Source organism: Caloenas nicobarica, chromosome 2 (assembly GCF_036013445.1).
Source record: "Caloenas nicobarica isolate bCalNic1 chromosome 2, bCalNic1.hap1, whole genome shotgun sequence".
Classification (NCBI taxonomy): Eukaryota; Metazoa; Chordata; class Aves; order Columbiformes; family Columbidae; genus Caloenas; species Caloenas nicobarica.
In genome coordinates, this window is record NC_088246.1 from 48,406,620 (window position 1) to 48,427,913 (window position 21,294).

At 36.6% G+C, this 21,294-nt stretch overlaps 1 protein-coding gene across 4 annotated transcripts in view; it reads right to left on the reverse strand.

The window, feature by feature from the left end:
- ULK4 (unc-51 like kinase 4) overlaps window positions 1–21,294 on the reverse strand; it is a 240,662-nt gene that overhangs the window by 173,349 nt on the left and 46,019 nt on the right. For all 4 annotated transcript variants that reach the window (XM_065628834.1, XM_065628835.1, XM_065628833.1 and 1 more), the window contains exons 17-19: window positions 20,777–20,884; window positions 17,700–17,783; window positions 6,501–6,662 (exon numbers count right to left, since the gene is read on the reverse strand). In XM_065628834.1, coding sequence (XP_065484906.1) covers window positions 6,501–6,662; window positions 17,700–17,783; window positions 20,777–20,884 — 354 coding nt within the window. The remainder of the gene's footprint in view (window positions 1–6,500; window positions 6,663–17,699; window positions 17,784–20,776; window positions 20,885–21,294) is intronic.

A 21,294-nucleotide genomic window follows, 5' to 3' on the forward strand; every position in this document is an offset into this window, starting at 1 on the left:
ATGTAGGTAGCATCAGATAACACCATACTAGAAAGGAGCACAGGCAGCAGAAAATACAGAGATGGCACATGCCACAGAAATTCTAGTCACCCATAAAGGTGGGCATCTTTTTTCTCTTGATCTGCTCATGGACCATAATCTGACACGTACTATTTCGCTATCTGAAGTGTATCTTCAGATCTAGATACTATTACTTTAGATCTAGATACTTGTTAAGGAACATTGCTTAGTATAGTAAATATGCAAATTATTCTCCAAATGGTTGATTTACAAATATCAGTGATTAAAACAATTCTAACAAAAGATGCAGATACTGACTGTACTCTAGTGAAGTGAGCACAAATCTGTTCAGTGTATACTAACTTAGCTCATAATAAGCATTATCAAATGATCTCCAGGGTGGCTTTATCTCCCAGTCAACACAGCTTTTTCTTTTGATACCTCTGGAAATGCAGCCTTCAAGATACCGTAATCGCTTTTGTCCTCTCCAGATAAAGAAAATAAGATTCTTTAGACATTTAAAATTTCATTTTCTTCGGCTTGAATGTAGTGTTAGGAGAGGAAAACAGGTTATGTCAATTATTTGATTCACATGAAAATCTGAATTAGTTTTAGGGAAAAACTTGGAAGGCGACTTTTTTCTGTGAAAAGTAGGCAATATTACCACTTCTTTCTTCAGACCAGCTATATTTAGAAATTGCTGCTTACTTGGTGTGCATTCAATAGTGAGGTCTCATTCAAGAGAAACTACAGTCAATTACATCATAACAGCCACAGAATACTCTCATCAGATAACAGCTTTCCATATAGGAACCTCAGAAACTGCCCAGTTCACCAGTGCCCTTAGAAACATTACTCAAAACACACTTGGAAAAAAAAAAAAGAAAAGGGGGGAGGCATAAAAGACAACAAATCAAGAAATTATCATTTTTAAATAGACATTTTATTGATGCCATTTATCTATTCTGTTCCTGTTCTTCCTTGTCCTTTCTGGTCTAAGAACTATATAGATTGCAGCCTTTTTCTTGGTTTTTTTCTTCCTCCCTCTTTTAAAACACAGACACTTCATCTCAGTTTCTCAGGGCAGCATGCTCCATTTCCCCAAGGATACCATGCAGCCCTTCACCTCTACTCTTGAGTTCTCAAAATGAGCGTGCAGGAGGTCTGCACCTTCACTAAACACATCCTTGATGGTCACATCACCAGTGCACTGCTGGGACCTACACACAGACTGTGTCACAGCAACATGGAGCTAACTGGGTGTGCTAACGTGGTATATGCAGGCTTGGCAACGTCTTAGCTCTCTGCTACAGACCTTGTCAAACAAGGGTGACCATAGCCAGCGGCCAGCAGAAGACCTCCAGACAACCTGGTAGGAAAACGCATAACTGTCTTCTAGGATCATACTGTAGCTTTGGAGACAGCAGGAAAGCTCCAGCTCACCACCAGTCAAGGGGAAAAGCTTTAAAGTCTCATTAGCTTGTATGTCACATAGCGCTCTGCTATATGAGTGAAACCAACACTTTGGCAGAAAAGAAGACAGAGTTTCATGGGAGACAGAAGACAAAGCATCCTAAATCACTTCAGTAGATCCGATATCTGGAGAGAACAGATGGAGACAGATCAAAAGGTGGTGGGAGCAGGAACTGGGAACCAGTCCTGAGAAGCAGAACCAGCAGAGCTCACCCCATGGGCTCTCAGCAGCCATCTTGGAACAGGCAAGGGTCACAGAGTACAGCATTGGCAGAGCCTCTCCCAGAATGGGCTTCTCTGTCCTTGCTCTCTGCACAGCCTTAACTAGCACCTTTTCATCCAGCAGCTCCAACCCTGGCATCGTGATCCATATTGGTCCCTTCCAACTTCATATTCTATGATTCTATGATTGTCTATGCCCTATCCATTGCCTTCTGGTCTTACATGCCACATGGTGGCTGGACAACTTTCACCCTTTCAGGATATACTCCATGACTCTCTCAGGTTTGAGAATGAATGCATTAATGAATCTGCAATACCCAAGCCTCTGAATGAAACTATTCGGCACCAATTATTTAAGATATTACAAAACAAAAACAAACCCCCAAAAGATTGTGTTGAGCTTTTCCAAATTACTTCCCACTTAACTGGCTTATGTTTTGTTATTATTCCTCCTCCAGCAGAAAAGGCCATCTCTTAAAGATAAATTTAAAACTATTTTTTAAAAAAATTTAAACTTCCGGTATGCTGGAAAGAAAATATTCTTCTTGCTGCTGAGCTTGTCAAAATGTCACTTTGACATCTTACAGAATTATTTCTTCTCTGAGTCTAGCAAAATGATAAAAAGATATAGCTTTCCTACGGGCAAAATCTGTGATATTTACCTGAGGCACGTTGGACTCCAAAGTGAGCAAAAATACTGAGACACAGTCCCCATTTGCCACCTCTGACAGGCAGGACAAGGTAAAGTGTCATTTCTTGACTCCAGAGACTGAAGACAGAGAATCTTCTTGATATATTTTTATTATTGATTGAAATAATCATAAGAAAAATTCCACAGTGCCTTACTGCTGATATACTTTGCAGACAGCCTGCTAGCTTTAGGTAAAAGATATGACACATGTATTTCTTAACATAAATTTATTTTTACGTATGAATATGGATGTCAGTCAAGAATAAATTCTTAAGGATAGACGTTAAAACAAGGCAGGTATGACTGCATAATAAAACACTAGGACACTGATCATCTCAATTTATGTGGTCATGCAGAATAAAAATGCCAACATATCTACTGCAACAATTTAACAAATGCAGAAATTGTACAGTACAATATAGCTGGAGAATATATTAGTATTTTACTTTTTAAATTAGTATGTTACTGAAATCTCTATGAACTTCATTGGGTTAAAGACCTACCTGTGTTAGATTTCAATACTGATTGGTTATTCTTTTATAAAATTAAGATTATATACCCAAATAACCCAGTAGTATTAATAAATAACAATTATTTTTTTGAGTAATAAATTGAGTATTGAGTAATAAATCCAACAAATAAGTTCACCTTCTTGTTACTTTAGTGTTTCCCTACAAAGCAACAAAAGGATTAGAGTACCACTTTAGTATATACACTACTTTAGAAGCTTCCTTGTCCAATTCACTTCATATGCAGTATAAAATTATTAAATCTCAGACTTTCGATAAAGGACACAATCCCAAAAACAGTGGAAGGGAAAATCCAGGAACACATTCAGACCCAAGCAAATGATCTGTCTGGGAGAAGGAGAGGTAATGGGCTACATGGATAAATAATTTCCATGAAGACCAGAAACACAAGAAACAAAGGAGATAGCCCGAGGATGTAGAAGAGTCCTTTTGCAGAAGTTACTCTCACCGGCTCCCTCACTGCTGCTTTCACTCAAAGCTCTCCAGTATGTTAGTCTGGAGCAAGCCTTCCTTGAGCACAACTACAACCTCAGTAACGACCTCAGGGAAAGGTATGATCTCCAGTAAGCTTACTGCCTCCACAGGGAAAAAAAAACGTTAGCTATGAACAGGGGGTTTTTTTGCTTATGTTGTCCATATGTACATTTATACCGCAGATTTGCACAAGATGTTGAAATTTTTGCCTCAGCAGAGGCACACAACTTGGTTGTCTCTTTAAAATGCTGGATTTTACACTAAAGAGTGTACTGCTATGGAACTTTGACAGCGAAATTTTAACAGAATGATAAAAAGGCATCTTTCTTATTTAGATTGACAACTGCCATTGAAAGAATGTCCCACAAATCAGCTGAGTTTCTCTAGGGAATCCTGGTAATTGCAGATATCATGATCTCCTAAAACATACTGCTTTGTGCTAACACGTGATCTATGAGAGGGCTTGTAGAATAGTTCTTGAAGACTGACAAACTTTGACAAGTAAGTCTTGAATTTGCATTATAAAGGGAAGAAAAAAAAAATCAGGAGGTAAGAGCTTGGCTAAAACAATATCATTGCAAGCCTCATGAGTGCCAGCCTAGAAGCGCCACATGATTCAATTTTGAACTACAATTTAAATATGGTGACTTACTATGCATGGCACTCCATTTATCATACCTGGTGAAGCTAGAAGCCCACAGAGATCAGGTTGCTCTATCACAGCTGCAGTGACAAGAGGTGAAGGAACTGAGGAACTCAAAATCTATCATACTTTCAATCTCCACACTTGGAAGAAACCACACAAATGCCAGCACTGGTTCAACTGAACTGAGCAATTTAAAAAGCCTCATTGACTAGTAAGTAGTAGTAGCTGTCAATGGACACAAAAAGGAAAAAAAAAGGGGGGGGCGGTGAACCAGGCTACAACAAGCTCTTCAGGTTTTAGCTTTCTCTTAAGCATTTTTTCCCACCTTCCAGATGTGTGAAACTTTTCTTCTCATCAGATGCTATGGAAAAAAAGGCAACTCCAGTAGTGCTAAAGTAGTGCTAAAGAGAGGGCAGTTACCCATAGCATAAATACTATGACAAAGAAAAGATTTCTCAGTGGTTCACGTCAGCCTTACAGCCTTGGGAGGATCAAATGATCTGAGATCTCAAAAGTAGCTGAGGACAGAGAGGGACAACCAACCATCCTCTCATAGTGACTAAAAACCTCATCTAAGGGCAAAGGGTGCAAACCATATGGCACTGAGGGTACTGACCTCTGAGCCCACTGCTACAAAAATCTGTAGGGGGTCTGCACTGATGACAAATGCACTCTTGAGAATCAGAAGTATAACTTCCATATCTTATTGAACAGAAATAAAGCTCTTGCCTACCTCAAGCATACTATATTGTCCAAGAAGAAACTAACCTTTCAAGAAGGTTAAAAAAAAAAAAAAAAGCCCACTGACATTTCCTCTGGTGATCTTTCTTTGCTCAGTGTCTGAATGTAGGTCAGACAGACTGTTTCTCTGGGATACGCTGCTCACTGTGGCACACAAAACAGATGTAACTGTCCAACTGGTCCCTGCAAGTGGAGCAGCTCTGGAAGCCTGGCACACGAGTCAACAGAATAGTAAACACTGAAGCAAAGTTCTCTGAGTGGATAGCAGAGAAACAGGATGGAAACTCCAGGACAGGTTGAAGGAGATAAAAATAAAGAGCTATGATCTAGTAGCAAACAAATAACAACTCTCCAATCTAATGATTGACAAGAACTGAAAGCACAAGACGCAAAATATCCCTTATGGCAAAAATAATGGTAGGAGAGAGGATCGAACAGACTTGTTTAAATACTCAATAAGTGAAGGAGATCATAACTCTAATTTCCAATCTTTTACCATATATATAGTCACTATGTCAGCATAAAATTCACAGATCAAATGCGTAAAGTCTCAAAAAGAGCCTTTATGAAAAAGCAGCCTACCAGCCAGACTCACAAGCGGGCTTAAGCTATAAATGCTCTGTATAAAGTTTACACATATCTTTTACATTTTTAGAGACTGAAAATCCTCTACTCATAACACTTCCAAGACTCAGTTTTTATACAGAATTTCAGGTGCCACAGTACAAAGACTTCTGTTACCTGTGTTTTACTAAATAAGTTTACTGTTCTAAAAGATCAACACATTTCCCAGTATTTGGGCAGTTTATTTCCCAGGCAAGACTCTGCCACAAATATACACTGAGGTAAATATTTAATAAACGCATATGTTTTTAAAAATTATAAATTTATTCTACCATTTATCTCTTCAGCTATACTTCAGATATATTTTTAATTCTCTCTCTTTTATTACCTAAATGCTAGATATGTCAAAGCACACACTGCTGCAGCAGCAACATCACCATTTTCCATCTGGGAAGCCAACAGGAAACTCATTTGTGAGCCTGAGCTCTACTCAGGATATAAGCATCCAGTTATCACTTTTCATTTAAAATAAGTCAACTTACTGCTCCTTTCTAAATATTACCTGTATTGGCAGGTAAGGCTTTTGTTTTGTCAACAAGAGATTTGTTTAAATTCACAGCCCTGCTAAGTATTTTCTGTCTCACAAACCTTTTTGTTCCAAACCTTTTGCCTGTGAGTCATAGCTCTGTTTTTCTTATTAACTGATCAACTTGCCCTATATTAACTTACAAATTCAAGGCAAAGACTAGCCCTTACAATGTTATAGAAAGTAACATGATGATTTCAATGTGTCTTCCAAGTAAGTCTGCGATAAAAATAATAAACACTTTTCATGTAAAACATCATACAAAAAATAAATTTCAGTTTTGCAAGAATGTAATTGATTCTTTGAAAGATTAAACTTTTCAAACATAAGTCATGATCACCAGCATAAGAAAATATATAAGAAAATGATGAAGCTCAAGGACTTTTCGTAAGCACTAGACTGTAATATATGCACTTTTCAATTTTGGAAAATCTCTAAATCTTTGTTAATGTGATCTGAAATATAAATACACATGCATAAAGAAAACATACTCAAAACCTTTCCATTTCAATTCAGAATGCTTTTCAAAATAAACCCCAAAACACTTCTATATCACAACAGGAAATTCCTTACCGAAACAGCAGTTATCTTCAAAGAATCTACTGTAGAATGTGTGAAAAGGTACCACAACATAGGTCCAACTTCTCCTGTAATAAACCCTTGTGCATGGCAAGAGAGAGTAGTGCAAACGTTTTCAATTATCTTTGCCGCCAAATGGTTCACTACCCGGTCTTCCTATAGGAAGGAGAGGAAAGAAAAACTCATATGCAAATGTTTCTAATGTTTCTGATTTCTTTTCAAACTACTGCTCTGTCCATGTTTTATTCCATGTATACTTAGTGTGGTTTCTTAATTTTATTTGATACTTGCAAAAGTCATTTCATAGGAAACTTCATCTCATGACAAAGTTATGTTTACAGATCCTATTTCCCTGCACCTTCTCTTCTACTGCAGACAATTTAATACAAGTATAATTTAATACAAAATATTTCAGCTCCAAATGATCACCTCAAATTAAAAGTAGTCACTAAGAAATGAAAAGGTTGGTTTATGTTAGAGGTGTTCCATGAGTGCTTTATGAATGAATGTCTGTGCATCAAAACTCCTCACTACTACAGGCTCTGAATAATAAGATTATGCAATATACAGTTCTATTACGAAAAATAAGATTAATTATATTAAACCCTCTTTATTCGGAAGAACCAACAACCCTCTGGGATAAAGAAAAAGACTTCTTGCAAGTCAAGTTATTCCATAACCCTCTTTACTTCCTCTTCTGAAACGAACAATCCAGACGAATGTTTAAGATAAACTATTGGGTCCCATTTACTATATGAGTTCCTAATTTCTGTAAGGGATTCTGAATCCTTCATATTTTTAACACTAATCAAATAATTTTATCTGCAAAATCATTTGTGGAAAGCCACTGCACACGTAGCTTTGTCATCTACATAATACTATTCATACTACAATGTCTCCATAGAATAAAAAGCCATCATGTCACAATAATCACGAGCCATCAGCACATCATAAACATCCCACGGCAGCATTTCTTTCTCACGAAAACTGTTACTGATTCCAATGGAAGCTTAACTTAATACTGATCACTTAAGAGTAGAGCCTCTGCTATCTCATTCTCTCATCCCTTTTACCTCCTTTCTTTAGTATCTTTTTTCTTTTACTCTGCTTCCACTTAAAAGCAGAGTCTTTATCTTACAGAACTGGAAAATCTATTGCTGGTGGTACTTTGGCTGTGCATTGCCTCACCTTATATCAATCTTTAACTGTGAATAAGTGCAGCCTTTAAACAATGTCCCAAATGGCACTCTTGAGTTCAGCAAGAGTGAATTTTAATATAAGAATGACAACCAATCTAATTTGTCAAGTCTAGCTCATAGCCTGGCTTCACAAATAATTCATCATAATATGTAATTGATTTATTTCTTAAAGTAATCTCCACATTATCCTACTAATCTTTGGATTTCTGACATCTGTCTTCCCAATTGGAACCACCAACAACTGTGAGTGATCATAATGAAACCTTTCAGAAAGCCATACAAAAGCCTTCCAGAAGAGGAGAACTTATACTTCATTAAAAATATATCCAATATCCACTCTTCCTTTTAGTGACTTAGGTATTCTACAATATAGACACTGATGTAGAAATATTTGGAAACTCCAGTATAATGATGCTAAAAAATGAAAAGCTATATTAATCATTTTTATGCCAGTCTTCCCTGTTCTCCCAAAGAACTGCAGCTCTACTCAAAATACTTAAATAAAAAAAACCGAAGCCAATACCCATCTAAACCAGTTACACTCTCATAAAACTCTGCTGATTTCTGTGGTCTTCCTTTCAGCCACCAATGAGACATGTCCTGAGCCAGACAGTCCTGCTACTTTGGCTAGAAAAAGGTCGTGTATCATCACAGTGCTCTCAATGAGGCTGTCAGAGTAATTCCATTTGCTGTCACCTGCCGTTGTCCACCTCAGCTCCTCTGGCATCTATTCCTGAGCACTGTCTAAGCAACAAGGTTTATACCATTTACTGTTTAATTAGCTCTGCGGAAGGGAAGCCTGACCTAAACTAATATTTGGCCTCTTAACTAGATGAGCCACCCTGTCGTGTTACCAGGACAAGATATGTTAGCGAACAGAAAGAGATCTTCAAGATACGAGTAAAGCAGTTCCATACCACAGCTAACCTCGGTCCAGAACCCGAGAGAATGGCAGGAAGATTTGCCAAGGGAGGTTTAGGTTGGACATTAGGAAAAGGTTCTTCCCCCAGAGGGTGGTGGAGCACTGGAACGGGCTCCCCAGGGAGGTGTCACGGCCCCAAGCCTGACAGTGTTCAAGAAGAGACTGGACAACGCCCTCAGACACATGGTGTGAACTGTGGGGTTGTCATATGCAGGGACAGGAGTTGGACTCAATGATCCTTGTGGGTCCCTTCCAGCTCAGGACATTCTATGATTCTATGATATCATGAACTGCATCAAGTCTAAATCTATGAATAGAACTGTATCAAAAAGAAGCACACACTCTACTTTGACAGGATTTAGATTTCAACTAGTTTTATAACATGCACTTAAAGATAAAGCTCCTAATTTTCAGTCACACTGAACACTCGCAGATGCGTCTGTTTCCAGTTAAAGTGACGGATGCTTAGTGAAAATGAGCCCTGAGTGAGAAAGAAAGTACCAAAAAGGTAAATAGATGTAAACTGCTGAAAGAGATCTTCTCTTAATCCAGTCTTCCTATTCCAATTGTGAAAAAAAAAAATGCAAATCAAAGTCATCAAATAATCCACTTTCATTTTTAAAAACAACTCAATCTACTGGATATTTTTATTAATTGTTGAAAACTTAACAGTGCACTAGAAGTTTTAGAGATGCTGATGATACAGTCACTACATCAACCAACAATACTACCTAAAAATAGCATAATTTCATCTAAGGGTTAAGATAAAATATTTTATGATCTGTTTACATTATACTGTGTATGGATACATACACTTTAGTGTATGTTGAGCATAATATTGATAAAGAAACATTAGGAAAGCTGAAAGATTCAGGAAGCAACAGTGTATTCCATCATTATTCTAAATCAACTTCCATAAACTTCTTCCTTTAATCTAAAAAGACAGAATAAAAAGAAACTACAAACATAACTTAATGAAGTAAAGCAATACCATCCTATGCATTCATGATTGCAAGAATTATATCTTAATTTGGCAACAATTTGCAATATAAAGCCTTCACGAATAAGAAGGAATGTGTAGAAATAAAAACTTTAAATACCTTTTATGGAAAAAATTAATTCTGTCAGTAAACTAGAGAATTGCTGTCTAAAGAAGAAATTCAAGAGATAATGTATACAATTCAGACCATTACTTTTATAATATAGACAATTCTGTCGGTAAACTAAAAACCTGATATCTAAAGAAGAAATATAAGAATATATATGATCCAGACTATCACTTTTATACTATAGACTGTTGTATAATTTCTGAGGAAATAGTTAAGATTTTTATTCTCTTCTCATATAAGTTCTTTCTCCTCCAAATTCACTGCAAAGGAACTGCTGTGGCTAAGAATATACATTACAAGCCATACTGCCTTATATATTGGCAATTATTTTTTAAAGTTATCTTTTTTATTAAAATTCCTCATCAGTTCAGAACCAAAACCCTCAGACTTATATGTTGGTCCCTCATAAAGGAAGAACTGCATATGAAAGAGGGAAATGTGTACTATATAGCTTACCGACGAGCTTTAATTTATTAAAGATCTTGCTTACACAGTACCTTGCATATCCAAGAGACAGAAAATTATCCTTTGTAACCTCATTCACTATTTGTGATTCAAATACATTCTCCAGGTGCTGTGCTTTATAATGAGAGGATTACGCACATTCTAAAAGCCCGATACAGCTAATTAGCTATAGCCGTATATATTAATTTATCCATGCAAGTCTATTTCCTATACATAATTTTTTCCAGGTTCTATGAATTTATTACTAAAACGGTATATAATTCTGTACCTTATATTTACATGCTGTTTGTAAGCAGAAATGGACAGATACCAAGCTCCTCCTTTTTCAATGGTTCCTCTCTGCTTTCACACAGGAAGATTTAAAAGGAGGCTTACACACCATTTCTGACTCCACTGTCTATTTTCAGTGAAGGAGCTCATCAGAACAACATAATCCAGACCAGATCAGACAAGAAAACAATATAAAAGACATCAAAAAGTAGTTTTAATAGGGGAAAGATTATCAGTTCTAAAACTACTATAAAAAAATGCTTAAAAGGAGGATCTGAAGAAAAGGAGGGGCAAGCGTAAGGGAAAAAACAGTGGAAGCAGAAAGGTGAGAAGACTGACTGGAACACAAAAGTGAAGAGAGCAAATGTAAAGCAGAAACTAAAGCTGAGATTTCACTTAGTTAAGATTAGGTTGAACCTTAAATGTAATAACGAAAAGCAAAAAACCAAAAAAAGCAGAGTAAATTAGGAGATTCAAATAAGACACATGATGATACATTTGGGGTGAAGTACACAAGCATAACTTTAGCAAAGGAGTTTTGAATAAACTAAATAAAATGGGTGAAAAGGGTAGCCACATTAGCATTAGGTACTTAATAGAAAATAATAATATTCTTTCTGAAACAGAACGTATCTTTCATGACTGCATAACACGGGAACTGTAAGAACTATGTACTTTAGCTGTACAAATCAGGACCCTGCTATCTTAGAGACTGCATACAAATAGTTAGAAGTTGAACTTAGCCACAAATATGGATGCCTAGAACAGGCATTCTTTGTCACTGTTGGAAACAGCTGTTGGAGAAAATTTGTAAACAAATATTGGAATATTTACTACATGGGTTCTGACAGACTGCAACATTATACCAAGACTAAACACACCAAATTGGGCTTATCATTCACTTATTTATGAGTGTACCGATAGCCTCATTTTGACACATCATTGAACATGCCTGTTCTTTGAGCTGAAAATCAGCTTCTATCTCAAAGTAGCAGCATTGAAATCTGAACTTGTGATCCCTCAATCTTCTACTCCACCATCCTAAAACTCCTTACACCTATATATACACTTTTTGTCAGTTAGATTTTCAGGAATAGAAGGTACGTGGAAATGACGCTTCCTGCATTTTCTGAACATTTTGTTCCTTTATAGGCAAGTAAAAGGGATGCATGCACGTTTCAAAGTCCTTCCTGCTCTAGCATTCTAGTTCAGAGAGTAATTCTGCTCTGATAATGATGAATCTTATAATACTCCAGAGACCCAAGTACACTTCAGAGTAGTTCACAATGAAACTGAAGAACAGCAAATTTACCACACAAAACTGAAAGCTATATAAACTATAGTACTGAAGGACATAAATTAGTTTTATTTTCTTGAATTCTTATTAGATACATCAAATAAAACTTCTTAACTGGCTATAAAAACTACAAGTAAATATTTATAATGCATATACTCAAGACACTGTGGTAATTCAGAATTTATTACAAAAGGTCAGTTTGCCATTTTCATAAATAGTGAGACCATATACAAATACTCGCTCCAGACAACATACAGACATAAAAATTAATTAAATTAGCTTAGAATAAATAAAATAAATTTATGATTTAATTAAATTTAATTATGATTTCTTAATTACTAATGTAAGAATGCAAAACTTACTTATACGTAATAAATTGTTAGATCAGGGCAATTTATTGAATAAATAGCAGATCAGAGGCCACCAATGTAAAATAAAGAAATACAGCAGACAAGATCTTAAGCTGTAGTCAAAGAACATTAAGCACAGTGAAGGCAAATTTAGTCAATATTTTCAGGATTTGCATATCCAATGCTTTACTAGTAAAAGTAATAAAATTTACATGGAACCTCATTTTAGTTTTAAGTCAGACATTCGAAAATTCTAGTCTGTTCATTTTAACTACTTCTATTACATCCTAATTCGCAGCAGGATGGGGGGACAAAATGCCATTCATGCTCCTCTACCTCATCTACCCCCATATCAGGCACTAAACATCGTGAGCCACTCATTGCCTGGACAAAGTGGCTCTGTGTCTGAGCAATGCAAAGGGGACTCATAAAACCCCAACAGAACAAACAAGCAAACACAACAAAAACACAGCAAAAACCAAAACAAAACCACACACACATAGAAAACCTCAAACCAAAACAAAGCCAACAACAACAAAAAACCCACAAACATTAGAGCCAGTGTATGAAGTTAGCAGAAAAGAGCACTAATTTGAAGACTGGACAGGTTTGAAGAACAACAAAAAGGTTTTCTATTGGTACATCAGTAACAAAAATAAGACTAAGGAAACAGATCAATGCTGAATGAGGTGTGGCCAAAGGACATAGGAAAGGCTCAGGAGGTCAGCGCCTCCTCTGCCTCAATCTTTAATGCTCCCAGGTCTTCCATGCCCATGTGCCGAATAGCAAAACCTGTGGGAGTGAAGTAGATCTACAGGACAGGAAGATGGAGGTAGGGGACAACTAAGCAAACTGGACATGCATAAATCCGTTGAACCAGAAAGGATGCAACCAAATGTGTTGAGGGAGTCAGTCAGTATTGTTGTGAGGGAGCACACATCTTCAAAAGCTTGTGATGATCAGGAGATACTCCTGCTGACTGGGGGCAGGTGACAAAGGGCATGCCCACCTTCCAAAGGGCAAGAAAAGGAAGCCCTAACTCTGTCCCTGGAAAAATTACAGAGCAAATTTTCCTGGAAGCTATTTGCAGGTACGTGAAGGGCAAGAAGACTGGTAATAGAACAGATTTATCAAGAACAAAACCCATCTGACCAGCATGACAAGCTTCAATTACGAGATGACTGGATCAGTGGACTAACAGAGAAGAGTAGGTTTAATTTCCTTCAGATTTAACAAGGCTCTCAAGATGGTTTCCTATACCTAACCAAACAGCAAAGATCTGGACTTAAGTGGACTACAAGGTACACAGAAAGCTGGTTGGACCACCAGACTCGAAGGGTTGTGATCAGTAGTAAAAAGCTGGGGCTATCAAGGGTCAATATTGGGGCCAATACTGTTACTCATAGTGTGTTCACAGATGACTCAAGCTTGGAGCAACTGGTTGAATGAATGGAAGGTTAGGCCAGCACATACAGTGATTTTAAGGTGGAGAAATGGGCAGACAGAAACTTCCTGAAAGTCATAGCAAAGTCTTACACCCAAGAAGGAATAACTCCCACAAAGCAGTTGTGCAGAGAAGGATCTGGAAATTCAACAGAACAGGTTGAATACAAATCAGCAGTGTTCCCTTGTGGCAACAGAGGATAACTGCATCCTGGGGCGCATACATACCAGTGCGGCCAGCTGGCTGAGGAAGGTGTTTTTTCACTTATATTCTGAAATGTAAGTCTATCTGGCCTATTGTGCCTCAGTTCAGTATCCCACTGTAAAGTGGACTTTGACATATGGTGGTTAGTCTAGAGGAGGGCCACCAAGATGACTGAGGGCCAGAAGCACATGATGGTTAAGGACAGGCTAAGAGTTTGTCCAGCTCAAAGATAGCTAAGGATATAATGGGTGTTTTCCAACACCCCAGAGATCGTTGTAGAGAAGATGGCGCAAGACTCTTCTGGAAGTACCAATGAAAGGTCAGGAGGAAATGGACACAAGTTCTAGAAAGGGAAATCCCAATTAGATATAAGGAAAAATATTCTTCACAGTGATAGCAGTTTCACACTGAAATGGGCACAGAGTTAATACAATAACCATTCTTGGAGTTATGTAAAGCTTAGGTAGATAAAGCCCTGAGCAACCTAATATAACTTTGATGTTGAATGCAACTAGAAATTGGCATTGCTTTGACAGGAGGCTGGACCACCAAACCTCCGAAGGTCCAAACCAGTTTTTTCTTATGATTTGCTTCTGCTTACAAACAAAAAGATGGAAGGCACTTGATCTTAATTTTCTTTATATGTGACCGCAGTCTGTGCTTTATTCTCTGTGAAAAAGACTATATGAACGTAACTAGAAAACACTAAACATGCTCTTTAACGTATATCTGGCAATGAATGAAGAAGTAATTGTGAACATTAGGGATTTTTCTTCCAGTTATCATCTTGGTAGCACGCTGCTGCACTCACTTTTGAATGGCAAGATCCTTCTTGTAGTGGGGAGCCCAAAACTGAACACAGTACTCCAGATGTGGTCTCATTAGTGCTGAACAGAGGGGAAGAATCACTTCCCTTAACCTCCTGGCTGCTCTCTTGCTAATACAGCTCATGTTGCCATAGCCCTTCTTTGCTGCTAAGGCACACTGCTGGCTCATGTTCAACTTTTAACTGGTACCCCAAGTCCCTTTCTGCAGAGCTGCTTCCTAGGGAGCTTGTACTGCTGCAGGGGGCTATTCCATCCCAGCAGCAAGCTCTTACTCTCACTTTTGTTGAACTTCATGAGGTTCCCATTAGCCCATTTCTCCAATCTGTCCTAGTCCTTCTGACTAGCGGCCCTGACATCCAGCATATTGATTCTGCTCCCCCCGCCAATTTGGTGTTATCCAACTGGAAAATACACTCCAGTTGGTCACTCTGGTCATTACTGAAGATGTTAAACAGTATTGATCTCTGAGGCACACTGCTAGCTATTGGTTGCCAGCTGGACTTCGCATCACTCGTCACCTGAGTGAATTTTCCTGCCCACCTTTTCTTCCATTTAATCAGTCTGTATCTCACCAATTTGGTGACAAAGGGGAGTATGGGAGAGTGTGTCAAAGGCCCTCCCAAAGTCAAGGCATACAACGCCCACCGCCTCCCATCTTGTCCACAGCATCAGTCACATCCCCATTATAGAAAGGAATCAGGCTGGTCAGAGGGCTGGAGCATATAACATACAAGGAAAGGCTGAGAAAGCTGTTCAGTCTTGAGAAAAGTAGGTGCAGGGAGGATCTTATTGCTGTCTATAACTAATCGATCAAAGGATAAAGAGAAGCTAGAGATAAATGTTCTCAGAGGTGCACGGCCGTAGGACAAGAGGCAACATCCACAAGTTGTAACATGGGAAACTCCAGACATATACAAGGAAAAACTTGAATGTTCTGAGGGTGCCCAGGGAGGTGGTGGGATCGCCATTCTTAGAGACATTCAAGAGTCAAATAGACATCTTTGAGCAATCTGACATATTTAGACCTGCTTTGAGCAAGAGGTTGAATTAGATGATGGCCACAGATCCATTCCATCCAAAAGTATTCTATGGTTTTACAGCTTCAAACATATTTTTAAAAAAAACCAAAACAAAACACAACAACAACAAAAAACCTCAAAAAACCCCCAAAAAACCCCCAAAAACTAAAAGACGTGGTTATTTTTTAAGTCAGTTTGATGACACTGCACAGATGTTTTCATAAAAACTCATTAAGTATTTTTTTTGGTGTAACTTCTGCTGCTAAATATTGTGAGAACCTACTTTTTTAATAAATAATATGAAAGACTGAAGAGACTGATATACTATCATCCTGGATGCATCTGCCTCAGTAGTCCTACTCTTAAAAGTTTTGAAACAAATATGCAAAAGTGACACCATAAATGGAATTTAATACTTTAAAATTTTTCTTGTCCTGTTTTTCCATCTTTGTTCATTCCTCCTTCAAGCCTGCATCTAAAACATCTAGCACAAAAATTTATTTTATGTCTGATTATTCTTTCTTCAAAAAAAAAAATCTTTTGCAAACGGTTGTCTAACAATAATATGTTTTTAACTATGTAGTTTTACATGCTGTGACATCATTTTCCAAGAAAGATGGGTGGCTGGGTAAAGTTGTGTAGGATAAGAAGAAGATTGCTATAAGAGTGGAGGAAAAAGTAGTAAAAGAAATTGTAAAAGTTAATAAGTAAGTTTCCCATTTCCATATGTTGTGATGTACTTTACATATTTATAAATATTTTTGATTCTTCAAATGGTGATGTTCTGCAAAGTTGAGGCTGCTATAACTGAGACAGAGCAATTTGTATTAGTATATTTGCACTGTACTCACACAAACAAGCACGAATACTTAAAACCGCATTACAAACCTTGAGCATCTTCACAAACATAAACTGTAAAAATGCGCATCTGTGCTTAGTCTAGACATAACTTTAAATTTACACGTAATTAAATTTAATTCAAACTATTGCATGGGAAGAGTATGTCTTTTTGTGTTATTTTTTCAAGAAAAATATATCAAGGTAAACTATCAAGAAAAAATTGACATGTTTCAGAACTGAGAAGTGATTCTATAAGAATAAATCAGTGTCTCATGGATGTCTCTATTTAGTTTCCCTACATCGAATATTCAGAAATAGCAAGTCTTCCATCACTAAACTTATAAATTAAATAGCTTCTCACTAATGTGCCTTAGAATGACATCTTACTTTAATTATGAGCCAGAAATAGTCCACAGTACAAATACATTTGTGTGTTCTTGATCACCTGATGGTTTGAAGATGTTAAAATGCATCTAAACTCTCCCTCTATTAAACACAGTCTGCAGGCAATAAAGACCTCAAAAAAAGAAGAGAAAAAGGTATTTCTCCTGCTTTCCCCGCCTCCAGCAACCTCCCACATGTTTTCTGCCTTGAGCTTTGCCTTGGGCAAAACTAAAGTCAAGTGGTCTCATACAAACAGGAAATGTAAACCCTCTACTCAATTCTTTTTCATTCTACAAATTGGAACTATATGCATGGTTTTCTTCTCTTCTTCTAACACAGCTAAGTCATCACCAAGAAAAACAAAGAATACAGCACAGCACATGTATGAGAATAAAACTAATTACTTCTTTTTGGCCTCAAAAGAATGCTAACAACCCAGCAGGATAACAATGTAGTTTTCAAAAACTGTATATCATCTACTTCAAAATAGAAAGTAAATCTTGCTCAAAGATTTATGAAAGATTTATGAAAATCAAATTGCAAGATGACAGTACAAGCTGTCAGAACATTTCTCAAAAGAAAGGCATAGCATTAATAAATTCCACATTTATTAGCAGTAATTTATATTTACTATCCCATTTCCAACAAACAGGCAGCAATACATAAATGTTGAATGTACAGAGAAAAGCACTGCATTTTTACATTAATGTGCTACTTAGGTCGTGGTCTTATCATGATTATTTAAATTCAAGACCAATACTTGGTTGACAAGGTACTGCAGTGCTGCAGGCTACAATCCTCACACAATGCCTAAAGGGTTATCACAGTGGAGAATTCTGTTGAGGGCAATGAAAGAGCCTTACCCCTTCCCGAAGACACCTCATTAGCACCGTGTAAGCAGCTGAGGGAACAACCCAGCATTCTCTGGGGTGTTCCCTTTTTTGCTCCTGAAATGAAGCCAAGGGCACAAATGATTAAATCAAAAAATCACAACAATCTCAGTCACATAAAAAATGGGTAACAGATTCTTAATAGGGTTCACATTATACACATTTGAAATTAACATATGCTAGAAAATATATTAAATTCCAAGGTAGTATTACTATTTAATGTTATTTCATGTGCAGCACGGAAATTGATATTTTATTAGTTTATTTAAACAGTCTCCAAAACCCATAACAGAATTTGCCCTAATATTTCTTAGTTTCATTGATTCCTTCTAATTCACACACACGCAAAATATCCTTGCATTCCTCTCAATCATTTTGATTACTTCAGAAATAAACAACTGATTATTAGGAGTAGTAACATTTCTCTTTAAATGTGATTTAATTACATGAAACAAAATGACTTTTGCCTGGCAACTAAAAAAATTGCTTTGGAAAAAAATATTTGAAAAAAAATATTTGAACAAGGAGATATAAAATGTTTAATAGAATTTACTGTATGGTATAGCCTTCAGTACATATCAACACTGTTCTAAGATCTTGATGTATATTTCCTTGAAATCAACCTGTTAGAGAGGCTAATTCACTGCCAGTTGAATCCGGGGCTTGGTTCTTCCATTAGAAGTTAATTAACTCCCCTTCCCTCCCGCCCTGCAGTTGCTTACAGTAAGACTTCAAGTTTAAAAGAGGACACTTGGATATCACTAACAATTAACTAAAAAAAAATCCATATCTAGGTTAGTAACACAGAGGTATAAGCAACTGAAAAAAAAATACAATAGCCTCTTTTGGGAAAGAAAGTGAGAAGTAATAGGCATTGGGTGGTGTGAAGATGATCGGCCATGAAATCAGTGTGTAGCTTGTCTTAATAAGTAGACAAAGGAAGACAAGCAACCATTTCTTCAGAAATTATACATTTCTTGAACCCTACTGATTATATTAGCAAGTTATTTGTAGCATTCTAATTAACTTTTTATAATAAAAAGCATAAGATGAGCAAGGTGGGGTTTAACGATGCAGAAACAAATTACACTTTCTGAATTTCCTGATTTCTAAGTGACCTACACTAATTCGACATATTTGATGTGATAATGTCAGGCATTTAATTACAGCACAGCACATTAGCAGGGAAGACTATTACTGAATTGCCTAGTAAAATTAATTTTCCTTCTTTATTCAAAATAAATCAAAACTTTATTTGCAACATATATCAAAAGCGAAAATGTGTTTGTTAAATCTCCCATTTTTTTAAGCATTATGTCTGCTAACTTTGTTTTAGGAGGTATAGACCAAATTTCCTTGGAAGTCATTTACAGACAATAATAATGAGTGGTTTGACATCTGACAGAGACATCAGATCTACTACATTCCACCTCTTTCATTCTATCTGAGTAACAACATGTTGACATCTAATCAGAGTTTGCCTTCCAAGGCTTAGTGTATAAGTTTAAGAAAATGCAGCCCTAGCTCCAAAGAAGGATGGTAGGTTACTTTCTAACAGTCAAAAGTAGAATCTTCTCCACCTGGAAAAGGCAGGACAAGACTAAGACCCAAGACAGTTAAAATTGACAGCTTACGCTGGAACTGGCACGGGTCTGTTTCTCATTTCATTCATCTAATTTAATCAGAAATTCTGCCAAGTTTTTCTGTAACAATACATATTAAATGTACTATAAAATAAAATAAAAAGCCTTAAGAAATGGCGCAGTCCTGAAATATAAATAGTTTTTCCATTCTTTAAGCTGATTAATGGCTTTCAGCAAGGTTTAGTCTCTAATTTGAAATTTTAAAAGGCAAAAGGTGTATGAAACTTAGCAGCATTCTTAATTACCTAAACACGCCTACGCAATTTGATATTTAATAAATTTAAATATATCACCAAACAGTGAGGAATCTTCCTGCTTTTTGCTCACAGCCCATGTTGATTTTGATTAAACTTTAGGTTCTGCACCCTCATAACACAAACAGCACAAAATGAATAGAAATGTTACATAGAACTTGAAAGTTTTCCCTCCAGGCAATTCACTCAAGAGTAAAAGAACATCCTCCCTGGGGTCTGCTCATGCTACTTTTTAATTGCTCTTGGCTTCTGTTTGGAATAAAAATGCAGAAACGGAGAGTAAGATCTTACTTATCAGATCTCATATGCAAGTACATACATAATATCAGAGTTTAGGACTGAAGAGGACCATTATGATTATCTGGACTTTTTCCCAGTATTTTCTACACCACAGAAGTGCAAACAGTGATCCTGTATTTAACCTAATGAATTGTGCTGCACCTAGAGAGCTGAACTTGATTTTAAGTGTTTGATAATTTATGATTTACCAAATGTTCATAGAAAAAAAAAGAAATAATCTTCATCATTATTTAATATTAATATCGTGGTTGGACCTGGAAACACTTAGAAAAACCCCAGAGGGAATAAATAAATAAATAAAATCAGCCATGCCCCCAAAAAACTTACAGTTTAAATGATAAATATTTAGCAGCTTGATAATCAAGTAGGCTGAAGAGCAAAATGGAACAAGGACAAAAAGAAAAACGAAAATATTTTGTGTGCAGTTCTTAACTAATTAGATGCAGTTATGATTTTTTTTTCTTAACTTAGTCAAGGCATAAAGTTTTGCTGTTTAAAAATATAAATTGGGAATAGACTTTCTCATTTCATCTTATACTACCACTCACTTGGTATGTGATCTTGGCAAGGTCATTCAATACTACTGTTCTGCAATTTAATGAGCAACAAAAGGCCTACAACACTACAGTATTCTGAGGGTAAGTAGGTACATAACAGAAAAATGAAAAGTTTTATAAAAGGGTTTTCTTTAAGAGAAAAAAAGAAAGTTAGTAGAAAAACTACCACAGAACATACAAGGACAAGAAACTGTTGAGGATCCAAATGACAAAGTAATTTGCTTTCTTTGTCTACTTTTCCAAAGGAAATTTTTTTCACATTTGTTAAATTTGTAAGGATCACTTGGCAGTCTTACCTTGCTGGCTATGAGGTAAAGAAGCTCACCAAGTGCTGGTAGAAGGCATTGTTTCAATTTGCTGTTTCTGAAGTTCTCTCTGATGAGTTCAGTTAAAAGCATAATTGCCTAAAATAAAAATATAAATCACAGAACAACACGTTTAGACTTTTCTCAAACAAAAGGTACTCTTAAAGTTAACAAGCTTCATCTGAAATGCCATCTTACTGATATACTCTTGACTTATCCTGAAGAGCCATTTGCAAAGGATTCAATAAGCATGGAAAGACAATTAAAAAAAATTACAAAACAGATTATGTATGCAACGTGGATAAAAATGCAATAAGGAAATAGCCTAGCTGACAAACTGTCAGCTGTCTGTTCTTCCCATTCCCTCAGGACAACAGAAGTAGATCTGTCAAGGGAAAAAAAAAAAAAAAATATCTATTTGCTGTTCCTATGTTTCTATCAGAAGATCTGAAAGTTCTCCTCACCATCAGCTTACAAAAATAACAACCAACAAAGAAAAAAAAAAAAAA